This window comes from Phalacrocorax aristotelis, chromosome 2 (assembly GCF_949628215.1).
Source record: "Phalacrocorax aristotelis chromosome 2, bGulAri2.1, whole genome shotgun sequence".
NCBI lineage: Eukaryota > Metazoa > Chordata > Aves > Suliformes > Phalacrocoracidae > Phalacrocorax > Phalacrocorax aristotelis.
This window is the reverse complement of record NC_134277.1, coordinates 56,611,540-56,631,941: the sequence shown is the minus strand read 5'-3', so window position 1 is coordinate 56,631,941 and position 20,402 is coordinate 56,611,540. Positions and strand designations below refer to the sequence as shown.

The window sequence follows — 20,402 nt, the reverse complement described above, 5'->3', positions numbered from 1 at the left end:
AAGAATTACAATTTGACATGGACATACAAATCTGTAATGTTCCGTAACCCTGCAACATGTCTGGAGGCTAGCCATGCTGCTGTAAATTATACAAACTGGATCCCTCACCCCAGCAATGGATCACTGTGGAGGAAACAATGAATGGCATGCATAAAAGACAAATATGTCCACTAAATGACACTGAACATCAGTACACCTGTGTTCTGATCCTACTTTCATTAGAGGAGTTCTCATGTGACCATGGACAATAATCTTTATGTACACCCAGTTTAAGTGAGCATAAATACATACCTAAGTTCAACACATATATAAGTACATATATAAGAATGTTTTATGATGGACACAAAAGTCTGTGACATTTCCCAGAAGGAGATAAAAAGCAAGACACTCTCAATTATCAGCTATCATTCCTTAACAATAATTGTGATTATCCATATCTGGTTTGCAAATTTGAAGTATAAGACACACACAAAAATATTTCTTGCAGGCATTGCTTAAAGTAGAAAGGTGCAGAAAGGTTTCCTTCAGGAAAAAAATTAGTGTCAGGTTTTAAATTAAAAATTCGTTTCATTTCCTTCTGAAAAGTTCCTGGTTACAGGTAAGAAGCTGTCTATTCTATGTGAATACAAGGACAACTTCTTTAAAGTGCTGTCTCTGTGACAGGATAGGATATATATGAATGAAGTTATAACTACTTTTCACATTGTACAGTAAGCACGTATCTAAAACTGCCTAAGGCGAACTTACTGATTTGGTTTCCAGACAGCTGCTCTGCCCAGGAGAGAGGCTTGACAACTCACTGAAGGATGATCACCAGAAAGGTATCGATATAATGTTGTCAGGTTTGAATAACTAGAATTCATTCCTCATAAATGGGCAGCTTTCCACACAGATTCCCACAGAAGATTACTATACCTTTTCCTTGACTAAAATGGCAAGGAAACAGAATCCCTACTCCAGCACTTCCTACCAAACAGAGCGCCAACTGTGGTCCCTTATAATCACAATAACACCAAAACGTTTGTGCAGTCAGTAGTTAAGCTAGTCATACCACAGTAAGACACTTCTGAAGAATCTAGTAAGGAAATCTCCAAATAGAAAGTTGTCCAAAAAGAAAGAAAAGTCCTGCAAATTATATTCTTGTTTTCTTGTTTTACAGAATCCAGGATGACACAGGCCTTTCTGGCTTTTCTCTTTCCTGTGCCTTTTAAGATAAAGATAAAAAGGAACCAGCTAGTTAAAAAAACAAACCTACAGGTAAGTACTTCAAGGAGATACAGCAGGCCACTAAAGTACCTGGGAGATTGGGTATTCATCATATGAGTCAAGCCACATACCCTGAGGACGTCCAAACTGTCCTTTGGAAACTGTAACTGTACAGTGAGAGAGCGCACACTTTGCTGCTCAAGAGCACAAAGTTTCTATTCAGTTGATTTGTGAATACATTTAATTTTCATGTCAAATGGGCAATAGTTTCAGCAGTGATATTTCATTGCTCAGAACAACAATAGGAGACAAAGGGCCCCCAAGGAAGTCTAAATAGTGCAGGTGAGTATTATGTAGATAAGGGTCAGAGTAAGTAGGGTCACCTTGTATTTCCTAAATCTAGAACTCCCCACTAAAGAAATCTGTATTTTATTTCTTTCTTGTGCATAAGTCCCATCTTCTCCTAGATTAAGCCATTACAGAGCAGAAAGATTTTCTCCCATAACATCCATATTGGACTTATTTAAGGAGTGTGTCATGGACAAAAAACGTTGCAAACAATCCAAGTTCTATTCTTTGTTGATTTCGATTCCAAGACACATTAACTGCAGAAGCATCCCAGTAAAACCACATAAAGACAGAAAAGAAAATGACTACACATCACCGTTCTTGTGTGGAATAAGCAGTCTGAAATTTCTCAACAATTGACATTCTGTCACCCTCTCCACTGGAGAATAAAAAAAATTATGAAAAGTTCTGTGAGATTCCCCACAGCTGAGTTAGGGAAGTTGGTACACATTATGCCTTTGCATGAAAAACACCTCTGCCTGATGAATCAGGTAAGTAACAACTTAATGCATTTCTCTGTTCCTGTGATGAGACACAAGTAACTAGTGGGATTTTCTTTGTAAGACTCCTGGACAGGATGAAATTCCGTAAGCAAAATGTGTGAGATGCAGATGCTGAAAATAACGCAGACATATTTGTATCTATGACTATACTTATCTTCCTACTACCTCATACCTTTCACTTCCTTGTGAGCTTCTACTTTGGTTATTATTTCAACTGCAAGGCCTTTGAAACAGAGACAGTTTCTTCATACAAAGGAAATTTCATGCCTAGCACGAGCAGAAGCTGATGCTTAAAAGATCTAAATGATGCTCTAATATAAAAAACATTAATGTTGGGTCTGATGAGTTATGACAATGCACAGAGCAGCCAACAGAAAAGATAATTGGTTAAAATAATAATTTCTTTCCTGTCTTGTGGTTTCAACTTCTGTGCAGAATGGTTGTGTCCTCTGCATGTTCTGAAAATATATTGAAGCATACTGGAGAAGACCCTGTGAGTCTTAGAACCAAACCCGGAAAAGAAATAACATCATATTCATCAGCAACGGTGGGGCTGGGGGTGGGGGTGGGGTGGAATATCTGTAAGAGGTTGGTTTCTCAGTTTTTAAAGTAACTTTCATCATTATGGCCTGAGAGAAAACAGCCCTACTCCTTTTGCTGAAAGTTTGCCTGTGAAAGTGCTGCCAAGTTGTCCGGGTGTCTCATGGCAGGCTGATAAGCTGCCACAGGAAACATGCTGTAAACACGCAGGTTACAACAGACTTTCTCAGGAGAATGAGTATCCATTCCGAGTGGGCCAACTGGAAGATGAAAAAGTGAATGTCTAGGTCTCATGCGTGGTACAGGCAAGATAGCTACATCGCTAAAACCACAAGAATGAGGGAAGACCTTATCACCTCAAATGAAAGACATAATACAACTTTTCAGCACAATTATGTAAACCGGATGCTTTTAAGTCCCTGATTTCCTCTGGATAATCATGGAGCAGCTGTAGCTAAACAAGGTGTCTCATTATAGAAACTTGTTTTAAAAATTGCACTAATTACACTTAAGATACAGCCCAGAACTCAAGGTTTGTGTTTTAACACTTGAAACCAAGCAAATTGGGATCTGATTACATGCACTATCACAGGAGTGACCCGTTGAAACTACATTGCTCTGATTAAAAGGTAGATATGCTCGAAGTAGATAATTTCTCATGAAGGGTTCAGCACTCAAAAATCTATTTCTGATTCTGGTTGATTAGAATCTAGAGTTCTTCATCTTTGTGGCATATTGCAAAGTTCACCTCCATTGAAAACCTACAGCAAACCTTTACAGACAGCTTTACGGGAACCCTGAAAGACACTGTACACTCAAAAGAAATTCAGATCCTTTCCTTTGGGTTCTGGTGATGAGCTCACAGAACTGAAAACTCAGACATTTCAGATGATCATGCCACAAAGTCAGCACATTATCAACAAATGAGAAAAACCTTAAAAGAGCATGAAAGTCCTTGCACATGAAACTTTACATGGCTTTTAATAAGAGCTCGTTGCTCAGACCATAAATAGATTTTCAAAGGTGCTACACATCTTGGTAGTTTCAGGAAAGAGAAAACCCAGCTGCCCATTAACACTCAATTTTTATGTTTTTAAATACAAGGGAAAGTAAGAAAGGTCATTCTAGAACACATTCAGGGACAAATTGTGCTGCTAGTTTTTCGGTCAAGAAGCAACAGGGAAGTCAATGAAGCTACGGGGATACACTCAGAGCTAGATTTGGCCTTGTAAGTAAAAAAGGAACCATTTGCAAAGATATTATAAATAAAATTATTCAATCAAAGCTCAATGAAATAAAAGCTACAATAGCATCCAGTATACACTACTGAATGCATTAAACCGCATTAGAACACTACTGTAACAATTGTAAGGGAAAAAAGCACTATTTATGTACATATTTAAGATGCTTCCAACATATTTTTAATTAAATTTTGGTCAGTACTCTCGCATGACTCTGATCAGACTTCTGTCACAGAGAAGATGATGTAAATTATTTAGATCTTGCCTTTTTAATTAATTGACTTTTTACTTAATTTAACATAGTCTGACACTTTTTAGCAGGATTGCAGGCTCTGTATCACTACAAAGTTATACTCTACTACCAGTGTGAAAACTTAAATCACAGCAAATGAAAACAAAATAAAGTTGAGGATGTAAGAAAAAACCCAGCAGTTCGCTACCACATACCTGTTCTGAAATATATAGATATTCAGTTTTGTGAAATGTGATTTTTATTATTTGAACAATTTATAGTTCACTTGCACAAAATATCTTGAAACAAAAAACTCCACCTATTTGTAAAAAATTAGCACTGTGATAGTCACATATGAGTTTAGTAAGCAAAAGACAGTATATTCAAAAACTAGTATGAGGGATTAAAGTCAGGTTTCAGAGTTCTGTTCTAAACTATATTACAAAGGAGCTATGGAAGCAATTATAAAAGCAGTACAATAGCAATAGTGAGGGTTAATTCAAGTTTCTGAAAAGCTTTGCAGTCTAAGTATAGCTTATGTTAGTGGAGCGAAAAATAAACTCTAGAAAGCATAATATACTTATGGTTAAAATCAGAATTATAACCATGCTAGCTCATGGAATGTTAACAGATGAGCCATAAACACACACACACAACTCCACCCATATAAATCCACCCTAATTACTGGTTTACAAACAACAAAATTCAGATTAAAGTTGTTTATAATATTAAGATAGTATTTCTAATATCTACTACAGAAACAGCATACAGAAACACAGGAACCATGGTTTAGATAGGGTTTGTTTGGGGTTTGTTTATTTTTTAATAGTTATCTACATATTGACTAATCTAGATTAAACCAGAAGATAGCTAAAACAATTTCCTCGAATTTTGTATATCTAGAGAGCTGTCTATGCCAAAAAAAAAAAACCAAAACCACACACAACCAAAAAACTAAAGGATATTCAGCGTGTGCTTTTCCTTTCATTTTGACTGTGGAAAAACAAAGGCAAAAAGACATAAAAGAAGGCAAGTCTCAGTTATTCAGCCAACTGCAGTAGAGTGAAGATAAAATGTTTTGTTTAGTCAGGTTTTGATTTTGCTTATACAAACTTCAGACACTTCAGATCTGTTTTATACTTTCAACATACCAAAGTTCAAAAGGGGTCGCACCAAAAGGTCACAACACAGAAACACAGCAAAATGTTACTTCTTGTGTAGTGGATGCCTGGTTATATTGCGCGATGCAGAGCTGGTTCTAGAAAACACAGCCATACTGCTGCACCGCACCAACCAGAGAGTAGCACAGCCATAGCTGCGCAGCACTACACCCAAGGCAAGAATACTGCAGGACCAAACTTATCCTTGCAAAAAGAGCCACAACATCACCCCATCAGTCTGAGAATTTGCAATCTCTTCTAGCTAATTCATAACACGACAGTTGACTATGCAGTGGTTTGTACTGAAAAAAGTCTCCTAGCTCAAGTAGATGTAGCTCTTACTAAACCAACTGATTTTGGTTTTAGACCTGAGGAGACCTGGCTGTGACACCAGCCAGTGACATTGTTCTGCATAATGATGGAAGAATTTTGCTTCAGAGCTTCTACAGCCAGAAGCAGCAAATCTTTTAACGTTATCACCACCATCATCTTCACCACTAGGAAGACAACAATACAACAAGTTTTCCCTCACTTTCTCTAAAAAGAAAGGAGATAGTAAATAAACTGAGTAGTGTTTAGGTGCAGTTCTCCCAGACAAATGCTGGCAACTGTCCCTCTCAGGAGTTAAAGGACTATGGCCAGAAATTAAGAAATCCAGGCTTTGCCTAGCTAGTTGCAAACATAACTATTTGATGAGAAGTGCCAAAAATTATGATGCAAAGAATAGAAATTTTAAATTAAATATATGCACAACTCTCCATAAATTAGCATGATTTCCATCAAGAACACAAACTGGTCAGCTAGAAAAGAACAAAATTGTCTTTGTTTACTGGAAGAGTTTCCCATACCAGCCAGAAGTAAGATAAAACTTCCAGGTGGTTGGTTTTTGTTTTGTTTTTTTTCCCTGTGCTTGTTTATATGAGGAAGGTCATCTTATTTTAAGGAATTTCAACCCCTCATTAGATATAGCAGTCTATTAATTCTGCTGGGGAGATCTGAGGTCTGGTTAATTCCTTTTGCCAACCTGTTGTCTTACTGAGCCACGGTGATTTGTGCCAAAATCAATAGAAAATGACAAATATGTAGAACTCCCAGATCTTCATGGTCATTTAGATTGTTCTTGTAGAGTCACAAGATTCTATTGTAGACTCATAAGATTCTGTGATTCAAGATATAAATACCAAAATTCAGAGGCAAGAGATTTCAGTTTCAAACTGGTATGGAAGTCAGGTAACCCTTAAAAAAAAGTTTTCTCTGGCAGGTGAAAATCAATCAAGTCATCATGCTAGCTTTAAAGTCATCCAATTTCAGCAAACACCTTTGATCTATTTCAGTGTTCTGTTACTAGTCTACTGCTGCTGAAGAAATATGCAAAATGCAGAAATGACAGTGAACAACAGAACCTTATCCCTACCTAGACACAGACACATTACAGACTACAGCAGGTCATGGGAAAAGTCAGTCAATTCTCAATCTTATAATACACAAAATCATTAATTCCAAGAGCAAAAAACCCTAATGCTTTCCACTTACCTGATACGGAACAATACTCCCATGAGCAGTACCCCAGCGTTTTGCTTCAACTTTGCAATTAAGGTAATTAGCTGCTACATGAGTGAGACATGCAACCTGGAAATGGAGAAAAAGTAAAGTCTTTAAGGAAAGCTAAAACTTCATTAACAGCTTCTTTTGAGATTTCTGCCTATTTATATGTGCTTCAGAAACATAAATTCAAATACTTATGTCACAGAAGTATCCTTTATATATTACATATCATGTATGCTTTTTTAATATGAAAAATATCAGGCTACATCTATATGATGGAAATCCTTATATAAGTACAACTCAAGAAACTCAAAAAATAATACGTGTCCTATAACACTGGTAATGCTAGACAAACCTAGCATTAAACTACCCTAAGAGGTAAGACAGTATAACCCTAAATATTTTGCAGAATAGTCAACTACAGCAAAGAAAGAAAATATCAGCGTCTTGTCCAAAGTCTAGTGGGAAGCATGATGGATTTGTGGGATAGAACTCACCATTTCCTGAACCTCAATCCCATGCTTAAATCACAAAGGTTTTTTCTCAGTTAAAAGATTATCTTTCTGTTTTCTCCTATGCTTCTCATTTTACAAGTCCAAGCTATGGAAAATACTTCTGAATTCTTCAGCTCCCCACATGCTCTGTAATATTAATTAAGTGGTAGGCCTTGATAAATCATCTGTCATTAGAAGATAAGGAGAAATTTATCAAGTATTAGTCAGACAAAACTGGAAAAAGATTAATTTTGTGAAAAATATGGCATGCTAATTTAGTAACCATAATTTGAGGGAATAAATATATACTTTGTAAGCATTAATATATCTGAGGAAAAAATAACTGAACATTTATGATGCAGTAATGCATGAAAATCAGTGGTTCTGTTATAATCAACGGCAGATTATTTATTATTTCTTCAGGGGAATATAGCGTGTGACTATATCTGAAGCCAAGTAACGCAAGAAAGAAAGCATTCCGGTTAGCATGCGAGGTTATCACTAATTCACAAGACAATATATTTGCTTTATGCTGTTAACTAGTCGTGCCAGTAAGTGCAACTGCTTGCCTCAACTATAGGTCTCGTGACCATTTTTTTCCAAAAATATTATTTTCTTCATATTTCTCCCTTAGATGGAAGAAATTTGCTGTGATGATCCAAGTGTTTACACTATTCTGTGCTTACTAATCACTCTAATCTACACCAAAACACGCGGTAATTAATTCAGAGCCCACCATTCACATTCCAATATGTGAATTATATCAGAATTTCTAGAAAAAGAATGCCATTTAATTTTCTTCTTCTTTCTCCACATATGTTGAAAAGACAATGTGAATGTGTCACACTCACATTTAAAGCAAATATTTAATTGTAAATCATGGATACAGTAATCTAGCCCAGCAGAAAACCTAGGAAAACACACAGCAAATAAGAATTTAACTGCTGCCAAAAACTATATCCATATACACTAACTACAAATACAATGCCTTATTCCTGAGAACTGTTGGAAAACTCTTTGTAGTTGGATTTCAGCTGCAGCTTATTATAGCCTGGTGTCACTTCATTCAGCTAAAATGTTGAACAATGTCTAGTCTGTCCTTCAGTCCCCAGGAAAATCTCAGCAATTAAGGAAACGGATCTGGGAATACATAAAAACGACTTTTTCTTCTGGTTTGCACCTTCCTCAGCAACATAAAATGAAACACACCGTTATTACAGAGAGAGTTTAATGAGTCACAAATGCATGTTATATATTAGTAACACATACCCTAGACCCATCGTTCCTGTCATTTTTCAATTTGGGGTCACACTCCACAGTGATATTTTTTTCTACCACAGCAAATGGCTATGCAGTGATGAAGAAATATTAATTGTTTGATATTCTTCTGTATTTGTGTGTAACAGCTGCTTTATTTCACTGACAGGTGAGATGCATCCGCTACAAAGGGCTTTTAGTTTTAAAGACACATGAATGCCCTCTGTGATACATGCACTTAACTTTTCACACTTCTGGAAGGAGACGTTATACCAAATTTAACACTGGGAAGAACCCACTGAATTAAAAAGTAGTGAAACAGAAATCCTAAAATATTGATTTTAAATATAATGAGGCCAAGATTTCATTCCATTTATTTGTTTATATTCTATGCTGTAGAAACAGAGCCATGAGTTTCATAAACAAAATTATTCACAAGAAGTTTCACAGGAAAACTTTTATCTTAAAAGTCTTTTTAACAGAGTGCTGCAAATTGTTTCAGCTTTCTTGATGAGACGAATATAATTTTTTCAATGGTGGGAAACATACATGTCTAGATTTCTCCAAAGCACTTTTTCACAGTACCATAGGAAAAAAAGAATTAAAACGTAACACTCGCTAGATATTGGAATTGCGCCACTAAAGCTTCTGTGCAAAGCTTGTTTCAGTACCAATACACAGCAAATGCCAGGGAAGTCAGAAGCTTTGTAAAGACAGCAATTTTGGATCTAAAAGTTGCTTAGGACAATATCAAGGCCTCAGTTCAACATGATACTTAGCCTGACAAATAATTCCATTTCAGTCAATGCCTGAATGCATATGCCTGTGTATCCTGCTGAAACTGGCTCACTTATTGTTTTCTCAATAAATCATGAAGGAAAAAGGCTTTTAGTTCTCTTTGATTTCCTTCTCTGAGTTGGGTACCTTGTTCATAGTCAAATCAGCCAGCCAAAAAGAATTAGTAGTAGTAGTATCATCATCATACAAACAAACTTATATTGACCACATCAAAGTAAATACTTCAGTGCTTTGTGTTTTACATATAAACATGCTTAGTTGAGCAAAGTCTGTGGCCTTTTGCCCCTTTCATAATAAGCCTCTGATGAATTCAGCACACTTAAAAGACAGTTCTACTTCTACTGTCCCACAAAATCGTTACAGACATTCCCAGGACTACCGTGCTTTTCCCTTTCCTCTCTTCCTGGCTCAGTTCATTCTTTCTGGTCTCGCCAAAGATTTACTCTCACTAAAAAAAGCACTATCCAAAAAGTCTTTCAGCACATATATTTTATGTCCGTAATAAAGAACACAAAGAATTTATCTACCTATACCTTACCATTGTTAAGCAAACTGCTGAACTATAAGCATAAAAACAATATCCCAACGGAACATTTCTACAGACATTATATCCCCTAGAAAAAAACTGTTTTTAAAAAAATAAGTCTATTTCTCCAAGTCCCCCTGTAATTCAAGACTCAATTAGGACCTCACTGCTAGAGATACTTCTTGCAGGAGGAATATCTATGGTACAATCAGGCTCTCAAAATGAAGTTTGGGTTCATCTGTATTACATATTCAGTGAAGTATTTTTAAATCTATATTTAAAACTGCTTTTCTGAAACCTTATAGACGCGTTTCTTTTCTCCTTTAATTAAGAACTAATCCTGAAAAGTAATCTTTGGACTTGTAACATTAAAGCAGATGTAATACAATGATACAGACATCTCTGTATTCATTTGCTTGCAGAGACAGATCTATGCACATTAAATATGTATTATCAAATATCTACAGATAAGCATTTCTTTATTTCATATGAATAAAGGGAACACACACTTCAACATTCCTTTCTGATATTATTGTTGACGGTCAAATCACATATTTGTGTTACATACATACTTAAACCAGAACAAAAAGGGAGCTGCATTAAGGTCTGAAAAGGTATGCTCGGCTTATGATGGAATCAGACAGATGGGAAACAAGATATTAAAAGCCACAAGGTGAGCAGACAAAGAGAAGAGACAGAATTTCAAAAGATTTTTTTTCGAGATAGCACATCAAACATAATTTATTACCATGAGTTCACTGAGTCAATCAATCATTTACATGCAAGTTCAACAAGTGTATATGAACAGCAAAAGAAGACAGATAACTGGAAAAAGGAGAAAATAACATTTTAATTATAGTCTTTACTTTCTTCTCCCTCCAATTTTGTGTCCACTTTCCTACCACATCTCTTAACAAGGCTTTGACTCTTAGCCAAGTTAATTTCATTTTTCTTATTCTTTATTTACTTTTTCTTAAAGTAGGCATGTAGACTGTTTTTTAGGAACTTTGAGACACTGGCATTTTACAGCAGCACAGCTAACTTATTTTATACTGTACTACTGAACTAGTAACCCAAATATTAATTTATAACTTTGTAGAAAAAAATCATCCCAGAAAATTTCAGTGCCTTCTGTTGTGCAAAGGCCAACTTCCACTTACACCTTCTCCTACTTCTGATGACATGGAAGAAGAACCTTACATGAGAAAAGTTTGAACATAAGACCACAATCCTCATTTGGTGTACACTAACAAAGCTGTGTTTTACTGTTTTACATGTTTCACCTTTCCATGTTGCAATAAATAGTTTAACACTAATAAATCAACATTCAAGTTTGAGTAATTTTGCTTTTGCAATTACCCCCATCGCCCTTCTCATTTGTATTGAAGGTGCTTCCATGGACATGTGCATGGGGTGACTCTCAGCTCTTGCTGAGGGTTTTTTTAAATGAAAAAAAAAAATCAAAACCAAAACCCTGTATCTCTACCAAGAAAACACCACTCCAATTAGAAGAAAACCCCACTCTTCCATTTGAAGTCTAATTGCAATTAGCCAAAAGGCTTAATGAGAGTAGAAATAAGTTCTTCCTCATCTGCAAACACCTCACTTCTGCCATAGACAGCGCACACATATTTTATGTTACATCCTAAACATTATGTTACATCCTAAGCATTATGTTACATCCTAAGCATTGATGCAACTGGTTCAGGACATAGCACCATGCCACAACGAATGGTGCTGTTCTACCAGTTTTTAGGCAGGCAACTTGTGTTTCAAATGCCTGCAAGAATGAAGCGGGCAGCAGGAACCACAGCCTTGCACAGAGGCAAGAAAGCTGCCACAATTCAAGGTAGCCCATGCCTCAGGGGCCCAGCTTGAAGCCACATCCTTCCCAGGAGCTGTCAATGAACATCACCTTACGTTTGGGCACATAAGGGCCCCCCATCTAGCCTGGCGTTTAGAGTTCTGCTAAAAATCACCTCAAGGGTGCCATACACCCATAGGCCGGGCAGACATCCCCGCCTGCAAGTACACAGCAAAGCCACAGCCCACAAAGGAGCAAGATTTTACAAATTCATCAATGCTGCCCCTACATCGGTGCAAGGCAGCAGGTCTGACCTTCTCATGAATTCACAACTGTTGTCCCATAATCCCTCTCCACATAGTTTTTTCCCTCCCCTTCAAGAGCCAGTAGTACTGTAGCCACTTTCAACCAGTGCTTTGCAGACCAGCAAATTCCATTTATGACTTTGAAGAGGTCTGCAAAAGCTAACTAGAAGAGCAAGACTACTATCACGTAGGCCAAGGTTTACTATTAAAGAGCCTACAACCCCTTTATAAATGTCTGTGGTCATGTTATGAACACTGTGCTCTGGGCAAAAATGTTCTCTTCCCAGTGACACTGATTTCTATTAATGTGAACCTCCAGGAAGTGATCATGAATTCACTCTCCACAAAATAAAACTCCTGGCATCGAAGCACCAGCAAATGGTATAATCCCAGCCACAAATACAATCTTGCAAAGATAAAATCAAATCTTTAATGACAAATAACTACAATGCTGGCTGAAAACAACTTTTGCTTTATTTAAAAAAAATAGTTTAGACTACATAAATATAGAGAAACTGAGGCATCTTCATAAACACAAGGCATTTGCGTAGCAGAGAACTGCTAACACAGTGAAATGCAAGAACAACAAAAAGAACTGATCTACAAATGTTTTTTTTTAATGAGCTACTTAGAGCTTGCAAAAGACCAGAATGAACGATTGTGCTTCCCACACCACGGAGATCATCTCTTGATTAAGATTCAATTAGTATTAACAATAGCAAAGACTGATGCAACTAACAGATGTAGGACTTGAAATTTCAGAAATATGTATTATTCAGCACACAGTTTCAAAAGAAAGTAAATGTTAAATGGCCTCTTCTCTCAGCCTCTATTAAAAAAAAAAAAACAACACACAAACAAAACAAACCAAACAAAACCAAAACAATAAACCTACATACATTTAGATGAATTTTACATGAAGGATCAGAAATAAAAATCCTAACCATAGTACCTATTAGGCAGCACTGGCATGAAAGAGAACAATAAAAAGATATTTTTTAAATGTACTCCAGTTTAGGAAAGCAATATTTTAAAATTAAGAATAAAATAATTTTCTTTATTAAAATAAAACACTCATAAACTTTTTCTGAAAGTGTAAAAGAACCATACCACATTCAACGAGCTTCATAACAACACAGGACCACTAGCTCCACAGTTAGTCTATACACTGTGAAAGATCTTGGTGCACTTATATACAAACCTTAATCATACGTCCCGTACTATTTTTCTATCAAACTTCTGACTCATTTAATTAGTAGGTACTTACGGAATATTTACTTCTAACTTATTTGGGAACATGTAGCCCAAACACTCCACCAAATCTCCTAGAGAGTCCCTACCAGCCTTTACGCACATCATATGTCGTACACATTGCACCTTCTGACACCCTGAGTTGCTTTCAAAAGTCACTTCCCTGAAACAAGGGTGATTCATCTGCCAGATTTCAAGTTTCCACTCCAAAGAATGAAGCCACTGAGTTTCTCAGGAGGAGGACAAAAAAAAAAAAATCAACGTATTTTCCCATAACTTGTTCCTGGAAACAGATGAATCATTTTAATAGTAACTTTGAAAACAAATCGCTTTTTGGAAATTCCGTAACATGGAAAATTCAGCCAAAACAGTTAAAACTTTGGCAAAGTTATAAAAACGAAAATCAGACTCTGATAACAGTCATATCAAACAACCTTAACTACAAATGACACTTCTACAATATTTCCTCTCAAGTCTCCATCTTCTCTGAAGAAAGAATATATATCCACTGAAATACTAAATGCATTATGCTCTGTATTTTCACACAGCTTTACCAAGTCCGGGCAAATTTCAACTTATAAAAGGTTTCTTCTGCTATATTCTTTACAGGTTTTTTTTAATACCATAATACATTTTCTTCTGTAATTCCTTAATTATAGCCTTTCCCACCAAGAACCTATATACTTAATGTGAATTACAACCGATCCGGTTTTTAGTTCTGTGTAATAGTAATGATATCCGGTTGTATTTCATTGTTTAGAAAATAGCAGAGATCAAGTTCTCAGAGGGGCTTCTATTCATGCAAAGAACGGCAAGCATACTTGCAAAACACAGAACAGTTTGAGTTTAAAAACGGTTGCTATATTTGACAGCTGGGAATGAAAAGAGCAAAACATACAGATAGAATCCAGACAAACAGATTTTGCTCATATAAAAATTAATTACCTGTTGGAGGACAGGCATCAGAATAACTATAGCAATTTTTCTTATTATTTGTAATAGGGTAGTATCCACAGGCTCCAATTTGGATGCTACATACACTTCGTTAAGGATTACATTGTTTTACTTAATGAGTAACAAGGATGCTTTTCCACGGAAAGTTGTCGACATCCAGAAGAAGCTGTATTAAGGCACTTTTCACTTTTGATCTTACGATGAGAAACAGTACCATTTACAATTAAAATATGCATACACCTAACCACTTACAGAACTCATGCTTTTGTCTTCACATTTATCAGCATTAATACCTGCACAGAAAAAAGAATCTTAAGGGCATTTGTCTGCTCCTGACAATGTCAGTCATTTTATCTTATCTGTGGAGAACTGTCCCTCCACAAAAAAATAACAGAAATTTCAACACCTTGTGCTGCAGCAGTGCAAGCAGGTAGATTTCTGGATTTTTCATTTGATACATAGGGAAGCACATAGAGAAACGAGCCGTGTCTATTTGGCTGGGTAAGAAACGTGCAAATATTTTACCCCTATTATCACAGCCAGATCTCATCTGGCTGTATCAATATTATCTCAGAAGAACAACACCAGCATTAGTTTTAACACTGAAAGATGTCTGGAAACTGCCCATGAAGTACTTATGTGCTAATGCATCTCAGGGATGACACAAGAAACAAACTCATGCAATTGAATGAAATGCTTGAAATAGGATGTTTACAATGCACAAGATTGTATTTCTGTGCCTCCCCAGCATTAATGAATGCCCACCATTCAGTCATCCACAACGCTTTTCGGAGCACTTTGATGCTGTCCACAATGCAGATGTGGTTCATCTACTGAGTTGTTAAACAGCATACAAGTCATAGAAACATGTTTCAAGTTCTATTTGATTTGAGAAATAATTGGGTTAGTATTAGCAATGAGTCTGGAGTCAAAATATGGCACTTCTGCCTGATAACGCATTTTGAATAGCGACAAAAAATTTGTAAATGATTCTCTGAAGAAGGAAATTTTTCCTTAATCAATCTAAAAAATATTTAAACAGTACCGCAAAAACCCAAAATGTTATTACAGAGTAAGCTTGAATGAAAATAACTTCACATAATTTTTAATCAGAGAATTCTAGTGCTAGAAAATACTAAATCCAAAGCAGACAAAGCATTTTTACAAATAACTGACCTCTGACTATTAGATAGAGTTTAATGGATATATGGTTTTGAAGTCCTAAACAAGAGTAAACAAAACTTCTTCCATCAAGTTACAGCCCTTTTCCTTGCTATTTACATAAATAAATAGTGCATAAGGTGTTGAAAGACCCTATCCAAATCTGACCAATCTGCAGAATGACTTCTGAAGGCTTCCATGAGTTTAGAGGTAAGGGTGAGCTTTTGGGGTACATTTTAAGTGCTTATTCTGCTACCAGTTGCTTAAATCATCCCCATTTCTTTTGAACTACCCAGGTTATCTTTTTTCTCCTAATACTTTGTATGATCCCAAAATATGATCTTCTGGTAATAAATGACAACAAACATCTTGACTCCATTTCCAGAATTACACCCTTATTCAAAGGTCATCTGAATAATAAATTCATTAAAGAAATGTCTTCTTTTGTCTTCAAACTCTCTCCCCTACCCACTCCAGATAGCCATTTTATCTTTAACATATATTAAAGGGGCATATTTGTCCTATCTCCTTCCTGGTCTTTCTCTAATTGATGACAGAGGTAGCTCAACACAGGAAAATGAAGCTGCAACCCATTCCGGTTTAGTTTCATTAATGCAAGACCAAAAAAGCACAGAATTTACTGTCAGATAGCAGCTAAAGAATAAAGTCCCTTGCAATCTGGGTACGCACTCTGTTTACAGAGTAAAGTAACCCAAGATCCAGTTGGAGAATGATCTACCAACAACTTTTTGCACAACTAATCATTAGAAATCACAACACACATTCCACGGAGGCCAATATTAAATTGAGCTGCTGTCATGTTAGTATCGTCTTCTGGTTTATTCAATAAAATTCTGGCTACTTAAAACCCCAAGGGCTAAGTTCTGTTCTTAGTTATACCAATGTTTTTAATGGAAATTATCAAGATGAGTAGCCAAGAAAAGTGTGTAATGCAGAGTATATATTTAAAGAAACGTTCACCTTAATTCAGATTTTATTATCTTTCCATATCAGAGCTATGCAGTGAAAAAGACAACTTCTCCATACAGTGCCGACACTATTTTTTATCATGACAGAGATTAAGAATACAATGTTTTGCAAAGACGATGCTTTATAAGCTTGTAAAAAAAGAACTGCTTATTTAGACCATACTCAAAACAAGACAACTGTGTAACAGTCCTCCTAGACAGCCTCCAAAATCACGAGCAGCAATAACCCCTAAAAAAGCAGATTTTCTTTCTGTTTTCAGTTAACTTGCAACTCTCAGCAAGCAGAAAAGCAACATGACAGTCAAGACACCTGAACAGTATTTGAGTTCCGAGATTGATGTTTCTCACACAACATACTGCTCAGGGATCTTGCGCCTTATATATCCTACAGGCAGTATGTAATTGTTTCACCTATACTCAATGATTTGTAAAAAACATGTCATGATAGCCTGAATAGAGAGCACTGAAAGCACCTTAAACAGAAAAGCCTTAAACACAATCATCTTGGGGGAAAAAGTGATGCAGAAACAAAACCCTAATAGTTTCTAAACCTCACCATTATCTCAGTAAATTAACTGTCAAACTAAAGCAGAAAGATGGAATATAAAAAATAATTTATATCAATTTGCTAGGCTTTTCTAGGGTCACTTCAAAATTTTGGGAAGATTAAGAGATTGTTATGGTAAATACAAACTAAACCAGAGTAATCAGAAGCAGAGAACTGTCTGATGAACAATCATATAATACAAACAATATTAACCACGTTACCCTGTCTGTGGAATCTGGGGAAAAAAATACACTCCAAAATTGCAGAAATGTTAAATGTAAAATACTTCTTGCAGATTTTCAATCCAAGAGAAACCAACTTATTACAGTATTTGTTGGAGCCTGGTTGTAATTAAATACAGGAAGGATATTAAAACTTCCAAGAGATTTTTTTTAAGCCACAACAGAAGAAAAGGCACAATTGCATAATTGGAACCAAATCCAAAACCCACTTCCTTCTTATTTACTAGCATCATCTAAAGGATACTATTTAGATGCTGAAAGGTCTGGAGCTGACAACTGTAAATCATCTAAAAGTCAAAAATTTCAAAGGAATTGTATGATATGGGTTAAAAGTTTATAGATGAGAGATATAGAAAGTTAGTGCTCACTGCAAAACCACATCCTAGCGGTCACTGTATCTCATCAATAAAACCCTAGATTTATTTTTTTTTTTTTTTTGTGAAGATAGAAATCCTCCTTGGCAGTAATAAGCTGCTATAAAGCTATAGACCAAAAATGTTTGATATACAGAATTTGAGAGAGAGGTGTCTTTTTAAGATACTCTACAAATAACATTTCTTAAGAGAACAGGATTTCACTTATTATTTGGTTCTACACAGGCCTGTTAAATACTAAACAAACTTGCCAGTCAGTGGGATATTTGTTTAAAGAGCTTCAGATCATTTTCATTGGCAGTTGAATTCAGTTCAATGCTCTGTCATTATCATATCTGTGGAGGAAATTAATATCAAAAGTATCCTCCAGGCCTCTCCCCACCAAAACAAATGTTAAAAATAATTTTACATTTCTATAAGGCATACAGAAAAGTGACAGCACAGACAGAGATGGACATGTACACACTAGGTTTTTTGCTATAAAATAAACTAAGCAGTTTTCAGGTATTTCTAATTATTTATGTGCTTTAACCCCTGGGTTTTTTTTTTTCCTTTCTGACATAGTCAAAGTCATCAGCACTGCCCAATGAAGGCATATGTATAGGCCAGCTTCACAATTCTCAGTTCAGATTAATAGATGGACAAAAGGTGCAAGCTTGCTGCTATATTAGCTCAGTGCATGAAATACTGACAAAAGCCCAAAGTTTCATACAGGTCCCTGCTGTCATAACACTATTAATAGGAAGACGGTTTAGCAGAGCTTTTGTTTTACACACAGAAAAAAAGATTCATTTTTTCTCATTAAAAATTACTACACTCTAGTGAAACGCACACTGAAGGAAAAGTTGTCATGATGCATCTGTTCGACCTCTAGATCCCACCATTAATCACCTGCAACAAGAACCTAACAAACTAAAAGTCTACAACTTTAGGTTCCTTATTGTTTTGGCAGCATCCATAAGAGACTTCAAAAGGCCATCCTTTTTAAACATTCATCACATGAGGAAGAGCTAGCTTTAGATATCTCAGCTTGGTATGTAAATCCATAATCCCTTTGAAAGCACAGATCTTCCAAGAACCTGATTGTATCCCAGTAATTGTCTAACTTTCCTTTAAAACAAACAAACAAACAAAAACATTAGCACCAGAAGCACTGCAAGAGCAATTTCTTTTTTCACATTAATTTTTAGATTTGTGCTACTCTTTCTTAATACGTGAATCGTTAAAGACTTAGAAGTATCCAAAGTTTTGGTTTGCAAAAAGAAACAAAACAAACCAGGAAAACTACATGTTCTCAGAGAGACTCAGCTGTCAGTTACATTTTTCTTCATTTTAACACTTTTTTTAATGGGATTGATAGCATGGGTTTGTTTTTCATACCTCAGCACCTTAACCATCAATATTTTTTCCAGTTTAATAAATGTGCTCATTACAGTCTTGGGCCAACGCCCTAAGTTAATTTGGACTGATGTGATACGGTTATGTAAAATAAAATAGCTGTTTTCTGAATAACAGCTTATACCATACTCTACTCCAAAATACTAACTTATTTCAGTTTAATTTACCCAACATTGAAGTAAATAAAAACACTTATTTTGCAATAAGAGTGTGCATGTATAGTATTCTTAATAACTTTTAGACAACTATAATTTGATAAGACGCACAAAATGAGTGAATGTTTTAAAAACTCACTATACCCTCCCTTCACCATTTAGCACTTCTTCAGCTAAGCACGTAGAATTCAAACATCACATATCATTCTTTGTTCACTGACATCTATCCAAGCCTTCATTCCTTTTCTCATGTATGCCAGTGAGTGGCCTAAAGGAAAATGATGTGGAACTTCAGATGGAAATTTTGCAATATGAGAACACTTTTGCGCATAACCAAGTCTTATCCTAAGCAACAAAAAAGATTCTAAAGACAAATGAGGTGACAAAGTAAGGTGAAATTAAAGAAGAGAGTTACAGCAACACCTAACTTTAATTCTTCTTACTTTCAGCATTTCATAAAATATCGAATAATCAAGACGTCTCCATTAAAAAAAGCCAGAAAACAGTGGAACAGGAATCAAAAAACCAACAGAATGACTCTGGAAATTAACAGAAACTACCAGAAGTCCTTTTAATAAAATTACAAATTAAAAATATCAAGAAGAAGCTGCCATAAAAAAAACCAACCCCCAAAAAAACTTCCACATGTATAAAAAACATTTATTAAATGTTTACCATGCATTTAAAATATTTTTCTGAACTGCTTATTACATTTTCCAAACACAGACACAACATTTACAAATATACATAGGTATGATGAAGACTTCAGTCCTTACAAACATTTCTGAAACAAATGAAAAATTCTTTATTGATTTAAGCAAGGGCTTCCCCTTCTTTCCAGACCTGATTTCAGTAGGTATTTAAACAAAAACAGTACTTATTAAAACAAGAGCAACCTCAATCATCAGTCTCAATCATTATTATACAATGATATATGTGGGAAGGAGCCTTTGGAGGTCATCTTGTCCAACCTCCTGCTCACACCAGAGCCAACTTTTTGCACAATGGGTGCTCTATCATCTCTCAGATGTACTGACAGGTATAATGTGAAGAAAAATACAGTTGAATAAAGATTAAAATAATGCAGCACTGTAGTAGCTTTGATTAGTACTGTGTACAGTTTTGACATACATTTTAAAACATACACAAAAATTCCTACGCACCATATACCTGGTTGCTACGAGCAGGTATCTACATCAGCAAGACAATGTATCATCCAATCATATGCAGCTCATACCAGCACCACTTTCTTTTTGTGAATTATAAATCATTGCACCAGTGGCGTTTAAATGTTCAAAGGCAATTTAAAGTTCTCATTATTTGTGGTATATAGCATACCTTTCATAATCAAAACATCTTTGTCTTTATAATT

General features: G+C 35.7%; 1 protein-coding gene across 3 annotated transcripts in view; it reads right to left on the bottom strand.

Moving 5' to 3' along the window:
- Positions 1-20,402, bottom strand: part of SUGCT (succinyl-CoA:glutarate-CoA transferase) — a 333,594-nt gene that overhangs the window by 265,506 nt on the left and 47,686 nt on the right. For all 3 annotated transcript variants that reach the window (XM_075083703.1, XM_075083704.1, XM_075083702.1), the window contains one exon: positions 6,764-6,859. In XM_075083703.1, coding sequence (XP_074939804.1) covers positions 6,764-6,859 — 96 coding nt within the window. The remainder of the gene's footprint in view (positions 1-6,763; positions 6,860-20,402) is intronic.